The sequence below is a fragment of the Bombina bombina genome, chromosome 3 (genome assembly GCF_027579735.1).
Source record: "Bombina bombina isolate aBomBom1 chromosome 3, aBomBom1.pri, whole genome shotgun sequence".
NCBI lineage: Eukaryota > Metazoa > Chordata > Amphibia > Anura > Bombinatoridae > Bombina > Bombina bombina.
In genome coordinates this window covers 215,524,376-215,542,569 of record NC_069501.1, presented here as the reverse complement: position 1 = coordinate 215,542,569, position 18,194 = coordinate 215,524,376, and the positions used below count along the sequence as shown (strand labels likewise).

At 35.0% G+C, this 18,194-nt stretch overlaps 1 protein-coding gene across 1 annotated transcript in view; it reads right to left on the bottom strand.

The window, feature by feature from the left end:
• Positions 1 to 2,098: 2,098 nt before the first annotated feature.
• TRARG1 (trafficking regulator of GLUT4 (SLC2A4) 1) overlaps positions 2,099 to 18,194 on the bottom strand; it is a 101,106-nt gene continuing 85,010 nt past the window's right edge. Inside the window, exons 2-3 of the mRNA XM_053706132.1 lie at positions 14,624 to 14,753; positions 2,099 to 4,000 (exon numbers count right to left, since the gene is read on the bottom strand). Of these exons, the coding sequence (XP_053562107.1) occupies positions 3,990 to 4,000; positions 14,624 to 14,753 (141 nt within the window). The 3' untranslated portion in view covers positions 2,099 to 3,989. The remainder of the gene's footprint in view (positions 4,001 to 14,623; positions 14,754 to 18,194) is intronic.

The following is an 18,194-nucleotide window of genomic DNA, read 5'->3' as shown; positions in this document are numbered from 1 at the left end:
ACCATTAATGATGTTTATCCCTAGGTGATAGTCTTTGGCATTTTGCAATAAGAATTTCATGTTTGAAAACCACATGATCCATGACCAGTATAGTTTGCATGATCCCTTCTCCACTCAGCAAATAGAATAGAAAAGCATATCAATTAGCAAGTTCTTACTTCAAGAAGAAAAAAATAATATGAGACGTGATTTACTGTATGACTTCCATTCCTGTCATTAATCTGTCTTCCAAAACAGCACTTTTAAGCAAAGACTATACAGCCAGTGAGAGGCTGTATTGTCCAGGCTATGTGGTATTGCAAGTGCTCTTTTGATACTGATATTAGTCTATTCAAATAACATTAAAGCTATTGATTCAGTCCTGGGTAATATTTTAAAGAGTTTGATAATTCTTTTTTGACACTTTTCAGACTGGAATAGAAGTTGTTTATGAAACGTAATGCATCACTTCCATACCCCATTAAAATGTTACATTTGTTATATCACAGGTTTAGCTTAACATATCTATAATATTTTATTTTTCAGTGCAATATGCAACGCTTTGTTTTTATCATTTACAAACCTGTAATTAGTAGTAAGATAAAGGGTTTCCTGGCTTATTTACTTGTGGCTCTTATGATTTGTAATTATTACTCTCAAAAAACAATGACCAAAAATAACGATTCTGGTAATATTCCAAAATCATTTTACCAGATCAGGAAAAATGTAAAAATCATATGCTTAAAGAAATCCACTATTATATGAAACATTAGTGAAAGCCTCTGTTTGATTCCATCAATCACATTAACCTTGAAATGAACAATTTTAACCCTCATTTACATTAGTTTCTTAATGTGATCTGTTCTGCTATTTGTGAGAAGCATAAAATGCACTGGTAATGCTGGTGAGCTGTTCCCAAGATTCCTTGTTGTAATCATTATTATGGTGTTGCAGCAAGCACAGTCTACAAATGAAAATCTGTCTTTAGAAAGAAAACAGCCACAATTGAAAGATCATTTTGTCAATGGATGTTAAGGGTAAGTACATTCCATTGCAGTAATATTACAATGAACAAAACGACTGCAGTTAAATAAATTGTCCCCATGGTCTCTTGGGATTTTGTAGAGATTGTATGTCAGTTTGTGGTTGATAAGATTAAGCATATAAATTAATATAAAGTATGTGTTCTTTGAAACTCCCAGCATATAGGCTGCTAGCAATAAAAAAAATCTAAACATCTTATTTGTATTTTGTATTGTTCACACAGAACAGTGAAAACTACAATTTAAAATATACTAGCTTATGAGTTATACTTTTGACTCCTTATTTATTTAGTAAGAGAAGATTTACGTCTACTTGAGAATCGCATTTGGACCTCCAAGCCTGTTTTTTTAATATCATGTTTTATATATCCACATTACATTACATTAAAGGGATACTAAATCCATTTTTTTTTCTTTCATGATTCAGATAGAGCATGAGATTTTAAGCAACTTTCTAATTTACTCCTATTATCAATTTTTCTTTGTTCTCATGCTATCTTGATTTGAAAAAGCAGTACTGTAAGCTTTAGAGCCAGACCATTTTTGTTCAGCACCTGGGTAGCACTTGTTGATTTGTGGCTAAATGTAGCAAACCAATCAGCAAGCTCTACCCAGGAGCTGAACTAAAAATGGGCCGGCTCCTAGCCTTTAATTACTGCTTTTTCAAATCAAGATAACATGAGAACAAAGAAAAATTGATAATAGGAGTAAATTAGAAAGTTGCTTAAAATTGCATGTTCTATCTGAATCACGAAAGAAAAAAATGTGGGGTTACTATCCCTTTATTCAGTAATAGCGGATTCTGTGCTAATATCAAATAAACAGAGGATTTTTGGATATCAATCAAAAGAAAAAAATACATTTGGTTCTTAGTGACCTAATATTATAAAATAAATACATTTTTAAAAAAAGAATGTTAGCTCTTCATACAAAATCTGAAGCTGAATGCTTTATGAACTGATACATCATTAGATTTCAGTAAGACATTAAAGGTAAAGTGTCAATTTTAAATGATCCTTTTAGCTGAGCATTTAAAGTGGCTTTATATTGTTTAATAAAGCTGAAATGGAACAATATACACTCAAATATTTAATAAAACATGTGCAATTTGAACAGCACATACACCATCATTTAATTAATAGAGTAGCTATGATTGCATTATGTTTGTAAAAAAATAGTACAATTTTAATATATTTAATCCAAAATAACCCCTTTCATTAATAGTCATGATTTATGATATTAACTTAATATAAGTATATTAATTAAATACTAGATATTATTTCCAATTTAGCCTAACTAAAGCTTGAAAGCCATAATACTACTAATATGTTCCAGAAAGAAAAGGGGGTAATAGAACTGACAGGGCAGAATAGAAGAAGTGTGGAGTTGCCTAAGATGATTCTATACAAATGTAATTCAGGTGAAATACTTGATAGGGCACAACAGAAATATTAAAAGGGGTAACAGATACATGTATCCAACATGCTTTCTTCAGACATATCCAAGCTCCCTCTATGATATTTGAAATGGTTGCCTCTTGGGAGGGGGGGTCCTTCATGATTCAGATTGAGCATGCAATTTTAAGCAACTTTCTCATTTACTCCTATTATCAATATTTCTTCATTGTCTTGGCATCATTATAGCGACCAATCAGCAAGTGCTACCCAGGGTTCTGAACCAGAAATGGACCATCTCTTAAGCATTCCTTCTTTTCAAATAAAGATACCAAGAAAATTTTCTTAAATTGGAAAGTTGCTTAATATTGCATACTCTATCTAAATCATGAAAGAAAAAAATGTGTGTTTCTTATACCTTTAACCCAGAACATTAGTCTATATAATATGTGAGCATGGTAGTATTTGATTTGTAGAGAGCAGACATAACTGCAGGATATCATGGGTAGATAATTTCTAATCACCAGTAAACTAGATTAACTAAAGCAGGTAACTTTATATTCAGCCTATCATGTGTGTGATTTTCATCCAACAAACTAGCTGTCATGAGATGGAGCACAAATGAGACTCTTCTATAAATGCCAAGCATGATACAGATAAAAAAATTTAAAAATAAAATCACTACTAAAATGAATACAAGATTTTCAGTGTTTAGGATACAAAACCAACTCAGTTTGTGTGACAGTAACCTAAAAAATTGAATGGCTTTCCAGAGAGAAGCCGGCCCCCTACCTAGTAAATTTGCTCCTCATGATAGCAGAATGTGAGACACTTTCTGAATGGAGAGTCTAGGCCAGCGTCTTTTTAACAACCAATAAAATACCCCTCACCGATATCTCTAGAATGTGTGTGCGCGGTATTCTGTAAGCAGCATTACAGACTATGTTTTAGTGTCCAGCATAATACAAACAAAAGAAAAGCGTTGATTCCTGCAACAGAGAAGCACCACCATGCATAAGACTACATTTGTTTTCAAATTGCTCATCAAAAATATATTTAAAAAAAAAAGAGAGATTAAAAGTCCATTTGTCAGCGAGGAAGCATCATCATCCAAAACATGGGGAGACAGCGTCTTTCTGTGTTACGGTCTTTTACTATTTGCAACCCTATTATGGCAGTTTTCAGCTTTATTATTTAATACAGACAATAGCTTTCATTCCTTTGATATAAAAGCTGGGAATAAAAACATGATTTGTGCCGTCACCTGAGTGCCAATCCCAGGATGCTCCTCCACACTTGTCCAATCTCAGCTTTTACTGTTGGGGAGAATCCTCCGGGCATCTCTCTACTCCACTATAGTAAGTCCTTCACGTTGTGTGCTGCTGAACTCCATCTCTTGACTCCCAAGGGGTTATAAAGTGCTGCATGCAATCCCTTGGACTTTAGGAAGAGCTGGGCCTGCTCCATCCTCCAGCAATCCTTGAAAATTTACGATTTTCTTGCAGTGAGGAGGTTAAAAAAATGTGTGTGAAGGAAAGGCAGGCCATGTCCGGATGTCCCACTATGCAACATCTCAACTGAAAACTGGAAACAAGAAAAGCAGTTGTTGTCAGAGAATATAATCTGCATTGGAAAAGGCAACAAAGCAGGACTAGGTTTTATTAAAAAGACATTAAACACTTTTGATGTTATCATTTAAAATGTTTAAAGGGACACTCAACTCAAAATTAAACTTTCATGACTCAATGACTCAAATAGAGCACACTATTTTAAACAACTTTCCTATTCTCTGATTGTGCACAGTCTTTTTATATTTACACTTTCTGAGGCACCAGCTCCTACTGAGCATGTGCAAGATTTCACAGAATATACATATATGCATTTTGTGATTGGCTGATGGCTGTCACATGATGCAATGGAAAGGAAAATAAAACTAACTTCTACTCATTTGAAATTCAAACTAAGTGCGTTGTATCTTTATTATGCATTTATTTATTATGCTATTGTACTGTCTTTAGTGGTCCTTTAAGTTCAATTTAATTCTGATCTTTCCAATTCCCGTTAGAAGAGAAAGTGTAAACTACAGACTTAACACAGAGAAGATTAGATTGTCACAATATGGCAGCACCTATTGTTTAATGGCACTAAAGTATAACACTTTTCCCCAATATTTAAATAACTTATTTGATTTTAAAAATACATCTGCATATTATTCCCATGCAAATATTTCCTACCTAGCAATTAATAAGTGTTTAAAATCTTTTTTAAAAATGTATTAAAGGGACACAATAGTCATTTTAGAGGCATCTAAAAGAAGGCATTGTAATATATATATAATATTGTCCTCTTCTTTGGATTCTTCTTTGGATTTTTCTTTATAAATTTGAATGATTTTTTAATGTTATTTCAAATAAGCTGTTTTCAAAGGAAAACGCTAAATCTGCTTAAATGATTGATGTATATCCAAAAGTTTCTTCTGCCTGAAGTTCAGGATTTAAAAGAGATCAGACAGGGACTACAACAGTATTCTAGGGGGCCAATTTACCAAAGTGTGAGCGGACATGAAACGATGTAGCGTATCATGACCGCCGCACATCGATAAATGCCGACAGGATACGCTGTCAGCATTTATCATTACGCAAGCAGTTCTGGTGAACTGCTTTTGCAATGCCGCCCCCTACAGATTTGTAGCCGCTAGCAAGGGGTGTCAATCAGCCCGATCGTATAGGCCTCAGAGCAGGCGGACAAGTTATGGAGCAGTGGTCTTTAGCGGTCTTCATAACTACTGTTTCCAGCGGGAGGGGCATCAATCTCCATTTAGAGCTTGAAAATGTGGCCCCTATGTCTTACCTACACGCTGATATTTCACTATTCATGGAAAAATTCCAGAGTGTATTTAAAATATTGAATCCCCATTCGTGATCAGAACAAAGACAGAACTGGCTTACAAACTATTAATAAAAAAGGAAAAATACTGGTGTTGCCATTTATCTTATCTTAGTGACCTGCATGGAATTGAAAGCATTCATTTTGCTGTGTGAATAACAAATGGATTAGAGGCAAGGCTGTGCTGTTATAAATCACATTTATATAAGTTATTAAATGATGTTGTTCTAGATACACAATAAACTAACAATTCTATCAGTAGCTATGTGGAATGATTTTGAACAAATATGTAATGTTATAGAAATCGCCATTGCACTATTAATTTACTTGACATAAAGGGACATTAAACACTAATTAAAGAAGGCGCCAACATAGTGCGGTTACCAATGGGATGGAACACGCTTAGTAAATAATACCAGGTACTCACAGGATGAAAGACACTTGAGAAGTGTCACAGGTGCCTCCTGGACTCTCAGAGTTGTCCAGCTAACTCCCACTCCACTGTGGTGGTAAGGTTCCGCTTGTCTCTACCGATTAGGATGGCTCCGCTAGTGGTTGTGGCTCCCAGCCAGTATTCCAATAGGACTCTCTTGCGGTTTCCCCAAATCCAGCTATCCAGTTAAAATCCGTGCTCTCCGGTGAGAGGTGATACAGCAAGGATAAAAGTGGTTTGTGACGGTGGTAACAAACTACAATATTGCCATTAAAAATATCAGAAAAGGAAGTTCGTGGCTGCAGTAATAAAATCAAAAAAAGACTTTATTTACACAACGTTTCTCGGTCTGTACGTGACCGTTTCCTCAGGTGCATAAGTGTATAATAAAACACATAAAAACCACGAACTTATATCAGTAATACAGCGTCTCCAAATGCATACTGCGCATGTACGTGGGTGTGTCCCCATACTGGGAGTTCCATTGGCGTTAACTAACCAATGAGGTGCTTGTAATCACACACCTCCATAATTACGAGTGTATTGGGGAATTACTCAGTGTGGTTTTAACAAATAGCCCACACAGTTTTAAAAGCCGCAACGGGCCATGGTAATCAATAAATCTAATGAACAGATACAGTACAAGAAAAAATATTATCTAAAAAAATATATACATGTATATAAAAATATATATAAAAACATATCAATAAAATGTGTAAATATACAAACTACCAGATTGGGCACACCCACTCGCTATGTATACAAACATACTATTACTAACGTTCATGAAGTCATTAACTCTTCATAAAATTAGTTCACATACAGATGGTTACTTGCATGGATATAGGAGAGATCTTACATGTAAAATGCAAACTATGAATATAGTAACCTATATGTAAAAAAATATATTAGAAGTATAATACGTCTCTCCCCAAAGATACGATTAATTCCATAATTTGGTTAAAAATGACAGTATTAGATAAATCCATATTCGTCTACGTGATCAGAGAGAAAATTGCTTAACCCTAGACAGAGTGATTAATAAAAAAACTTAGCTAGGGTGAATGAAAAGGATTTAGAACCCAATCCAACCTGACTGTCTAATTATAAGGACTTGTAATAACTGTGTTAGCTCATTAATGGACATTAATCATGTTGTTTCTATAAGGTGCCTAGACTAAAACTGGTTATACTTATTTAGAGGTGCATAACGTGACATTCATATAAATAGTAACGATATATTGTATATCAAAATACATTAAATTTTATAACCACATATACATGTTGATGCTAACAGGAGTCAGGAACCAAGCCCTACAAATCTAAATAAAAATACTAATTAAAATGACCTCGAATTAAGATACTAAGTGTTGGGTTTGCTATATGTGGACTATAGTTTGATCACTTGATGATGTTCATTATTCCTCATAATAGAGTGCTTATAATTATAGTAAAATTATTTAGCTAACATATACCTAGTGTATTAGATGAAAAGGGTCAAATTAAAGCTAGATGGTAATCTCACATCAATGAAGGAGGATAATAACAATAAGGTTATAATGTGTCTAGCAGTATAATAATATCAGTGTGGAGCCTATATATCAGGGGTGGGTATTAAAGTCCTATATTGAACTAAATACAGAATGACTCATAGTGGATCAGTTAGTTGAAGGCCGCCATATCAATATTAGCGTTTAGGCCACCAGGGGACAGGGTGCGCATCTTCCAGATCCAAAAAGTCTCCCTTTGTCTTAAATGCAAATATCTGTTTCTACCCCATTTGGGGTACACTTGTTCTAGAGGGAATATGCTAAACACATTTGATGTATTAGTATGGCATGTATTAGCATGCCTAGGGACACTATGATTGGCAATGTTTTTACTGATATTCCTTAGATGCTCACCCCATCTTTTTTTGAGGGGTCTCGAGGTCCTACCCACATACTGGACCCCACAGCTGCATTCTAACAAATAAACTACAAAGGCCGAATCACATGTGAAGTGTGTTTTGATATGAAATTTTTCCTTACTCATATAGGATGCAAATTCAGTTCTCTTGCTATTTGTGTATTGACATAATCCACAATTAGCTCTATTGCACTTAAAAAAACCTGGTTTGTCTAGGAACTTATTACCTCTTGTACTACTTAATTTACTCGTCAGTGATCTTTTCTTCATTACTATTTTACTCGGGGCTAGTACATTCTTTAACGTGGGAGCTCGTCTAAAAGTACAGACAGGTGTATTACCTATACTATCCCTCAGCAAAGGGTCCCCTGTCAAAATGTGCCAGTGTTTGCCTAATATAGTTTTAATTTTATTATGGTTGTTATTGAATTGTGTTATGAATCTGACTTTCTCACTCCCTTTAATAGAACCTCCAATAGGTATAGTCTCCTTATTCTTGGCAAAGAAATCTTCTCTGCATTTATTTCTTGCTCTCTTGTAGCTAGTCTCAATAAGATCTGTGGGGTAATGTTTTTCAACAAACCTTTTCTTTAAAATATTAGCTTGTATATCAAAACTGTCTAAATCTGTGCAATTCCTACGAATCCTACAGAATTGGTTGTAAGGGATATTGTTCTTCCACGGTAAGTGGTGGTTGCTTTTATAGTTCAAATAACTGTTAGCATCCACCGACTTAAAAAAAGTTTTGGTAGAGATGTTACCTACACTGTCCCATGTTAAAATGAGATCCAGAAATTCTATACTAATCGCATCTATTTTAGAAGTGAAGTTCAGACCTAATGAATTGTTATTTAGACTATCCAAAAATTTCTGAGCCAATGATGTGTCCCCCTCCCAGATGAACAACAGGTCATCTATGAAGCGGCCATAGAAAACCAGGTTCGCCCCATATGAGGAAGGATATATATATTGTTCCTCAAAAAATCCCATAAAGAGATTAGCAAAACTAGGGGCGAACCTGGTTCCCATGGCCGTTCCCCTAATCTGCAAGTAAAATTTCTCCTGATATACGAAGTAGTTATTTTTTAATACAAAAGATATGCATTCCAAAAGGAAATCTCTTTGCTTGACTGGCATGTATATGTCCCTCTCCAAGTAATATTGGATGGCTTGAATACCCAGATGGTGTGCAATATTAGAATATAGGGCAGAGACATCACAGGTCAGCCATATCAAATTTCTTCCCTCTTTCTTTATGTGTGATAACTTATATATTAAGTCTGGTGTGTCTTTTATGTAGGATTTTAAAGTAATCACAGATTTTTTTAAAAAGGAATCCACATATTCGGATAAATTACAGGTTAAATTATCGATTCCTGATATGATGGGCCTCCCCGGAGGGTCCACCATACTCTTATGTATCTTTGGGAGGTGATAGTAATATGCCAAATTTGGTGCATAGGGTATTAAATAGTCTCTCTCTTTCTTAGTGAGTATTCCCTCTAACCAGCCTGCATCAACCATTTTAATCAAGTTAGTTAGAAATTTTGCTGTGGGATTGTATGTTAATAATTTGTAATATTCTGTGTCTAAAAGAATACGATCAGCTTCTTTGATATAATCCTTAATATTCTCCCAAAAGGAGAAATTTAAACGAATGAGGGAGAACATCTTTAATCTTTCTGATCATGTTTTAACTAATGAGGAGGTGGGAGTTTTAAATAGAGGGCTCTCTTTCTGTCCTTCTAGAAATCACAATTTGTTCGAATTATTTGTAGATTTAAATAAATTTGTGCGAAAATTGTCGATCCAAAGATATTTCTGTGACAAGAAGCTCAAAGGTACTGGTCATGCACCAATTCTAACGAATGAAATGACAGAAAGGCCCTTGACAGATATTATCTATTTTGAGCCTGAGATATTATGTGATGAATTATTTGAGAATTATTTACATTCTGATTTGACCCCTAAATCCAACTTTAATCCTCCTTGCACAGGAACTAGTCTAGAAATATTTCAAAATCTAGTTTTGGAAGAATTTGGCAAACTTTCTGAAAAAAATATTAAGAATCCTAATTTGAATGCTTATGAATTAACAGCTTTATCTAGACTAGCAGCCAACAAAAATATAGCAATTAGACAAGCGGACAAGGGAGGTGGGATAGTCATCCAGAATATTAAGGATTATATCAAAGAAGCTGATCGTATTCTTTTAGACACAGAATATTACAAATTATTAACATACAATCCCACAGCAAAATTTCTAACTAACTTGATTAAAATGGTTGATGCAGGCTGGTTAGAGGGAATACTCACTAAGAAAGAGAGAGACTATTTAATACCCTATGCACCAAATTTGGCATATTACTATCACCTCCCAAAGATACATAAGAGTATGGTGGACCCTCCGGGGAGGCCCATCATATCAGGAATCGATAATTTAACCTGTAATTTATCCGAATATGTGGATTCCTTTTTAAAAAAATCTGTGATTACTTTAAAATCCTACATAAAAGACACACCAGACTTAATATATGTTATCACACATAAAGAAAGAGGGAAGAAATTTGATATGGCTGACCTGTGATGTCTCTGCCCTATATTCTAATATTGCACACCATCTGGGTATTCAAGCCATCCAATATTACTTGGAGAGGGACATATACATGCCAGTCAAGCAAAGAGATTTCCTTTTGGAATGCATATCTTTTGTATTAAAAAATAACTACTTCGTATATCAGGAGAAATTTTACTTGCAGATTAGGGGAACGGCCATGGGAACCAGGTTCGCCCCTAGTTTTGCTAATCTCTTTATGGGATTTTTTGAGGAACAATATATATATCCTTCCTCATATGGGGCGAACCTGGTTTTCTATGGCCGCTTCATAGATGACCTGTTGTTCATCTGGGAGGGGGACACATCATTGGCTCAGAAATTTTTGGATAGTCTAAATAACAATTCATTAGGTCTGAACTTCACTTCTAAAATAGATGCGATTAGTATAGAATTTCTGGATCTCATTTTAACATGGGACAGTGTAGGTAACATCTCTACCAAAACTTTTTTTAAGTCGGTGGATGCTAACAGTTATTTGAACTATAAAAGCAACCACCACTTACCGTGGAAGAACAATATCCCTTACAACCAATTCTGTAGGATTCGTAGGAATTGCACAGATTTAGACAGTTTTGATATACAAGCTAATATTTTAAAGAAAAGGTTTGTTGAAAAACATTACCCCACAGATCTTATTGAGACTAGCTACAAGAGAGCAAGAAATAAATGCAGAGAAGATTTCTTTGCCAAGAATAAGGAGACTATACCTATTGGAGGTTCTATTAAAGGGAGTGAGAAAGTCAGATTCATAACACAATTCAATAACAACCATAATAAAATTAAAACTATATTAGGCAAACACTGGCACATTTTGACAGGGGACCCTTTGCTGAGGGATAGTATAGGTAATACACCTGTCTGTACTTTTAGACGAGCTCCCACGTTAAAGAATGTACTAGCCCCGAGTAAAATAGTAATGAAGAAAAGATCACTGACGAGTAAATTAAGTAGTACAAGAGGTAATAAGTTCCTAGACAAACCAGGTTTTTTTAAGTGCAATAGAGCTAATTGTGGATTATGTCAATACACAAATAGCAAGAGAACTGAATTTGCATCCTATATGAGTAAGGAAAAATTTCATATCAAAACACACTTCACATGTGATTCGGCCTTTGTAGTTTATTTGTTAGAATGCAGCTGTGGGGTCCAGTATGTGGGTAGGACCTCGAGACCCCTCAAAAAAAGATGGGGTGAGCATCTAAGGAATATCAGTAAAAACATTGCCAATCATAGTGTCCCTAGGCATGCTAATACATGCCATACTAATACATCAAATGTGTTTAGCATATTCCCTCTAGAACAAGTGTACCCCAAATGGGGTAGAAACAGATATTTGCATTTAAGACAAAGGGAGACTTTTTGGATCTGGAAGATGCGCACCCTGTCCCCTGGTGGCCTAAACGCTAATATTGATATGGCGGCCTTCAACTAACTGATCCACTATGAGTCATTCTGTATTTAGTTCAATATAGGACTTTAATACCCACCCCTGATATATAGGCTCCACACTGATATTATTATACTGCTAGACACATTATAACCTTATTGTTATTATCCTCCTTCATTGATGTGAGATTACCATCTAGCTTTAATTTGACCCTTTTCATCTAATACACTAGGTATATGTTAGCTAAATAATTTTACTATAATTATAAGCACTCTATTATGAGGAATAATGAACATCATCAAGTGATCAAACTATAGTCCACATATAGCAAACCCAACACTTAGTATCTTAATTCGAGGTCATTTTAATTAGTATTTTTATTTAGATTTGTAGGGCTTGGTTCCTGACTCCTGTTAGCATCAACATGTATATGTGGTTATAAAATTTAATGTATTTTGATATACAATATATCGTTACTATTTATATGAATGTCACGTTATGCACCTCTAAATAAGTATAACCAGTTTTAGTCTAGGCACCTTATAGAAACAACATGATTAATGTCCATTAATGAGCTAACACAGTTATTACAAGTCCTTATAATTAGACAGTCAGGTTGGATTGGGTTCTAAATCCTTTTCATTCACCCTAGCTAAGTTTTTTTATTAATCACTCTGTCTAGGGTTAAGCAATTTTCTCTCTGATCACGTAGACGAATATGGATTTATCTAATACTGTCATTTTTAACCAAATTATGGAATTAACCGTATCTTTGGGGAGAGACGTATTATACTTCTAATATATTTTTTTACATATAGGTTACTATATTCATAGTTTGCATTTTACATGTAAGATCTCTCCTATATCCATGCAAGTAACCATCTGTATGTGAACTAATTTTATGAAGAGTTAATGACTTCATGAACGTTAGTAATAGTATGTTTGTATACATAGCGAGTTGGTGTGCCCAATCTGGTAGTTTGTATATTTACACATTTTATTGATATGTTTTTATATATATTTTTATATACATGTATATATTTTTTTAGATAATATTTTTTCTTGTACTGTATCTGTTCATTAGATTTATTGATTACCATGGCCCGTTGCGGCTTTTAAAACTGTGTGGGCTATTTGTTAAAACCACACTGAGTAATTCCCCAATACACTCGTAATTATGGAGGTGTGTGATTACAAGCACCTCATTGGTTAGTTAACGCCAATGGAACTCCCAGTATGGGGACACACCCACGTACATGCGCAGTATGCATTTGGAGACGCTGTATTACTGATATAAGTTCGTGGTTTTTATGTGTTTTATTATACACTTATGCACCTGAGGAAACGGTCACGTACAGACCGAGAAACGTTGTGTAAATAAAGTCTTTTTTTGATTTTATTACTGCAGCCACGAACTTCCTTTTCTGATATTTTTAATGGCAATATTGTAGTTTGTTACCACCGTCACAAACCACTTTTATCCTTGCTGTATCACCTCTCACCGGAGAGCACGGATTTTAACTGGATAGCTGGATTTGGGGAAACCGCAAGAGAGTCCTATTGGAATACTGGCTGGGAGCCACAACCACTAGCGGAGCCATCCTAATCGGTAGAGACAAGCGGAACCTTACCACCACAGTGGAGTGGGAGTTAGCTGGACAACTCTGAGAGTCCAGGAGGCACCTGTGACACTTCTCAAGTGTCTTTCATCCTGTGAGTACCTGGTATTATTTACTAAGCGTGTTCCATCCCATTGGTAACCGCACTATGTTGGCGCCTTCTTTTATCTTTTTTTCTATATAGTATCCACCCCTGGGTCACCAACAGGGATCTTTTGGAGAAGAGCCTGCCTACTGTGATTTGGACATTACGCCCATCATATATGTAACACTTTGAACTTTGATCATTGGGACTTTTTCACTATAATATTTTACAATTCTATCACATTGCTGTGTTTATTATTTACAGTGCCTTGCAGTTTTATCACCTTATTATTTTGGGGTGTTTGCTGCAAAGACACCACTATATTATGTTATCACTTTTAATATCTAAGAAGAATTTATTTGTTTCTTAAGAATTCATTTGTATCCTAATATAATTTGATTGGGGTATTTTTCTATAACGATTTGTATCGTATAGTTATATATTTAGATTTTTAACACTGTGATTGTGTCTCACTGTCATACAGACAGTGGATTTTCAGACCATTGGCGCACTAATTATACACTAGCACTTTTTTGAAACACTAATTAAATGCTAGATAGTATGATATATTCAAAGCAAATATTAGCATGAGAATAATATACAGTATTAGTTGTTTAAATATTGCAAATATAAATGTAAAGTCTTAAAGCAATTGGCACCACCATGTTCTAACCTAAGTTAATCCCGTGACAAAGGGACATAAAATCCAATACAATTTTAAACAATTTTCCAATTTACTTCTGTTATCTAATTTGCATTATTCTCTTGGTATCCTTTCTTAAAGAACCAGCAATGCACTACTGGGAGCTAGCTGAAGCATTGAGTGAGCCAGTAACATGGGGCATATATGTGCAGCCACCAATCAACAGCTCCTGAGCCTAGCTCACCAAAGGATACCAAGAGACCAAAACAAATTAGCTAATAGAAGTTAATGGGAAAGATGTTTAAAATCACAACCTCTTTTTCACCACAGAGATAATGAAAAAGTGCTGCTGATAAACAATACAAATTTCTGATCATGATTGCGGCAACATGAATAACAACTCATCTGAAATGACTAACATTTTAATAATTATTAAATGATAGATAATAATGAACCCCATGGTTCTAGAATGATATACTGTATGTCTATTTGCTATAATGGTAAATAGTTACATGGGGTGGATAGTGTGGCTGAATTACCATAGAGTGTTATAGTCTTACCATAAAGTATTACTAAACATACACATATGAGAAATAAGCCTGGACTAAGTAGCATGCTGGCCGACTTACCTGTAAAGCTGAGGATGCAGAGAATAATAATAACAATCCCCAGTAAGATGGACACAACACTCAGTAGCCTGGCAAGTCTTCCTAATCTTCGAGCTCCATCCATATCCCCTTGCTGCAAACTGTTTCGTGACTAGAGAGATTAACAGACAATAAGACAATATGAGCTGAGCTAGATGTTGTGTTCTTTAGTATTCAGATGTAACCAGGTGATACAATGCGGGATCTTACATTAGGTTACATTCACTAATATAAAATTCTCAAGTGTAAATAATTTTTTAAAAGCCTTTTTTTTATCCACTAAACAACATAAAATGATGGATATTTTTGTTTCCCCAGTAATATACAGAATGTACTCACAATATCAACAATTTTACCAGCAATAGTTCTTGTGCATTTTCCACTTTTAACGACTAATGATGCAATAACATTTATAGCGTGTGGAGAATATAAATATGTAGCCAATGCTATTTCATATATTTAGTAATAATTATATAATTAATAATTCAATACTATATTAAATAGTATTTACATACAGTTTGAATCTCAAAAATCTACATTACTTTAATGATGAATCTATCATTGCTAGAATAAGAAGCACATGCGTCAATAAGATCAATTTTAAATATGACTTTTATACATCTTTTCCCTAAGTCCTTAGCTTAGGAGCCTTTCTAGATGCTTATGTTGCATTAGGCTAATGGTTTGGGTAGGATTTTTTCATTGAAATGCAGGTTTTCACAGGCCTCCCTCCCATAAGTCTGCTAGCTAAAAAGGTCTCACACGTGTCATTAAAACTTGGGATGCAATCTTGCCTTTAATCCTTATAGGAGAATGCCTCTGCCAGGTTTTTTTTTTTTGCAGCAGACTATTAAAGGGACACTCAATCAAAATTAAACTTTCATTATTCAGATAGAGAATGCAATTTTAAACAACTTTCCAATTTACTTCCATTAACAAAATTTGCACAGTCTTTTTATATTTAAACTTTTTGAGTCCCCAGCTCCTACTGAGCATGTGCAAGAATAAGTGTGTATGCATTCGTGAATGGCTGATTGCTGTCACATGGTACGTGTATGCATTTGTGATTGGCTGATGGGTGTCACATGGTACAGAGGGAGTGGAAAAAGACATAACTTTTAAAATTGTCAGAAAAAAATTCTACTACTCATTTGAAGTTCAGACTAAGTGCTATTGCATTGTCTTGTTATCTTGTATTTGTTGATTATGCAAATCTACAGTGTTGACTGGTCCTTTAAGGCTTTCTGCATAATTATGTGGCTATAGTTCTTTTTCATTCAGTCCCTACATCTAATCTCAGCGAGTTGTTTTAGATATGCTGCCTGTTTCAGCCAGGACTCATAAAATATTGGTGCCTATATGTCTATTGAAACATCATATAACCGATATCTTTTTACATCTTTTCTACGTAAAAGTCATAATGCTGCTGTAAGTGTGACAAGTGTTGTTTCTATCGATGATTTAGAAAACTGTGATGTTGCAGCCTAGGAAACTATACAAAGTAAGGGCTATATCTAATGCAAGCTACTAAAATAGTGGTACTGTTTTTTCTGTTGCAACTCTACTTAAAAAGGGACAGTAAAGTGAAAATGAAACTTAAATATATATAAAAATATTTGATAGGGTGTGAAATTTTAAATAACTTTCCAATTTACTTCTATTATCAACTTTCCTTAGTTGTCTTGCTATCCTTTGTTAAAGAGTAATTATATGAGAGCTCAGGAGCATGCACGTGTCTTTAGCCATCTTGCAGCAGTGTTTTCAACATTGTTTATAGCAACGTTATGCAAAGTTGCAAACACTGCTGCCATAGACTGCTATAGCCACATGTACACTCCTAAGCTCTTATCAGCCTACCTATGTTTAGTCTTCAACAAAGAATACCAAGAGAACAAATCAAATTTGATAATAGAAATACATTGGGAAAGTGTTTAAAATTCCATTCTCTGTCTGAATCATTAAAGTTAATTAACCTTCTGATCATAATCAACCTTAATCACAACCCTCTATTGTAATAAACCCTAACCACTATCCCAATTTAATTAACCATAACCTAAATGACTTCATGTTAATTAACACTTAATATTACCCCATCTTAATTTAATGTTAACTGCAATCCCTAGGACCTAGTGCAGTAAGAAAAGAAAATAAGATAACAAAAGATATAAGGAGGGTGGTGCATATAGAACATACACCACACTCCTAGGGGGCGCTAACAATAAGCAGCAAACAGTAAGCAGATATATACAGATAATTAAGAGAATATACAATAAACCTAGCACACTTATATCAGATTATAAGAGATGATATGCTCACAAGTGGACCCAGATGATATTGGTATAATCAAATAACAAAATGTCCACACAAAGAATAATCCAAAAGAAAGAAGGCAGCTCTCTGTCATAGGACGGTCATCCTGGTGTGGCGTGATCTATAAGAGAAAGAAGCACAGAGGCGCCAACATGGCCTAGTAAAGTCACGGCAGTCGGATACAAAACATCAGCAGGATAGGAAATATACTCACAAGCGTAGCGCACCCAAATGGTGCTATTGTGGCAGCCTGGAACATCAAACAGTGGTCCAGCTCACTGGTGTCTCCAGCCAGATAGAGATGATCCTTGGCAAGGGCCTATCCTATGATGCCTATAAGGGCAAAAAAGGCACACACATAGCCCAGTAACGTTTGTACACCAGATAAAAAAGGATTCAAGGTTGTACTTACAGGAAACAAAGCACCACCAGGTGCAATATCAGCAGTACTGGGACCTCTCAGCCGCCCAGTGGACTGTGGAATCCAATTTGCAGGATGCAGAAAATCACCACTTTGGAAGATAGAACTAGCACACACACTCTGCCCCCAAACAGGAGCAGAATAATTGTGATAAAGCAAGTGTATATTTAAAAACTTTTATTTTAAAAACTGGAAAACAGTAATATAACAATCACAATAAAAACATTGTGATTGTTATATTACTGTTTTCCATTTTTTAATCTTAATTTGAAGGGTTACAAGGTTATTGCTATTGTCTATTTTGGGTATGGCAATGGTATGGAGGTTAATACAGAGATATCTATTCTTATTTGGGATTTTCTCAAAATGGTTTGTGTTACATATGAGAGCTTTGTATATAGGGGTTTCCATGCCTACCAACTGCTGACCTGTGCAACAGGTGTTCACACTTTAGAAATTAATTAGCCTATCAGATTTAGTTTTATATGTTCTATTGTCTTTATAAAGCAAGTGTTGTTAACATTTTAACATAGCCTGAGGAAACAGCCTGTGGTGGCTGAGAAACATGTCGCTGTTTTTAAAATAAAAGTTTTTAAATATACACTTGCTTTATCACAATTATTCTGCTCCTTTTTGGGGGCAGAGTGTGTGTGCTAGTTCTATCTTCCAAAGTGGTGATTTTCTGCATCCTGCAAATTGGATTCCACAGTCCACTGGGCGGCTGAGAGGTCCCAGTACTGCTGATATTGCACCTGGTGGTGCTTTGTTTCCTGTAAGTACAACCTTGAATCCTTTTTTATCTGGTGTACAAACGTTACTGGG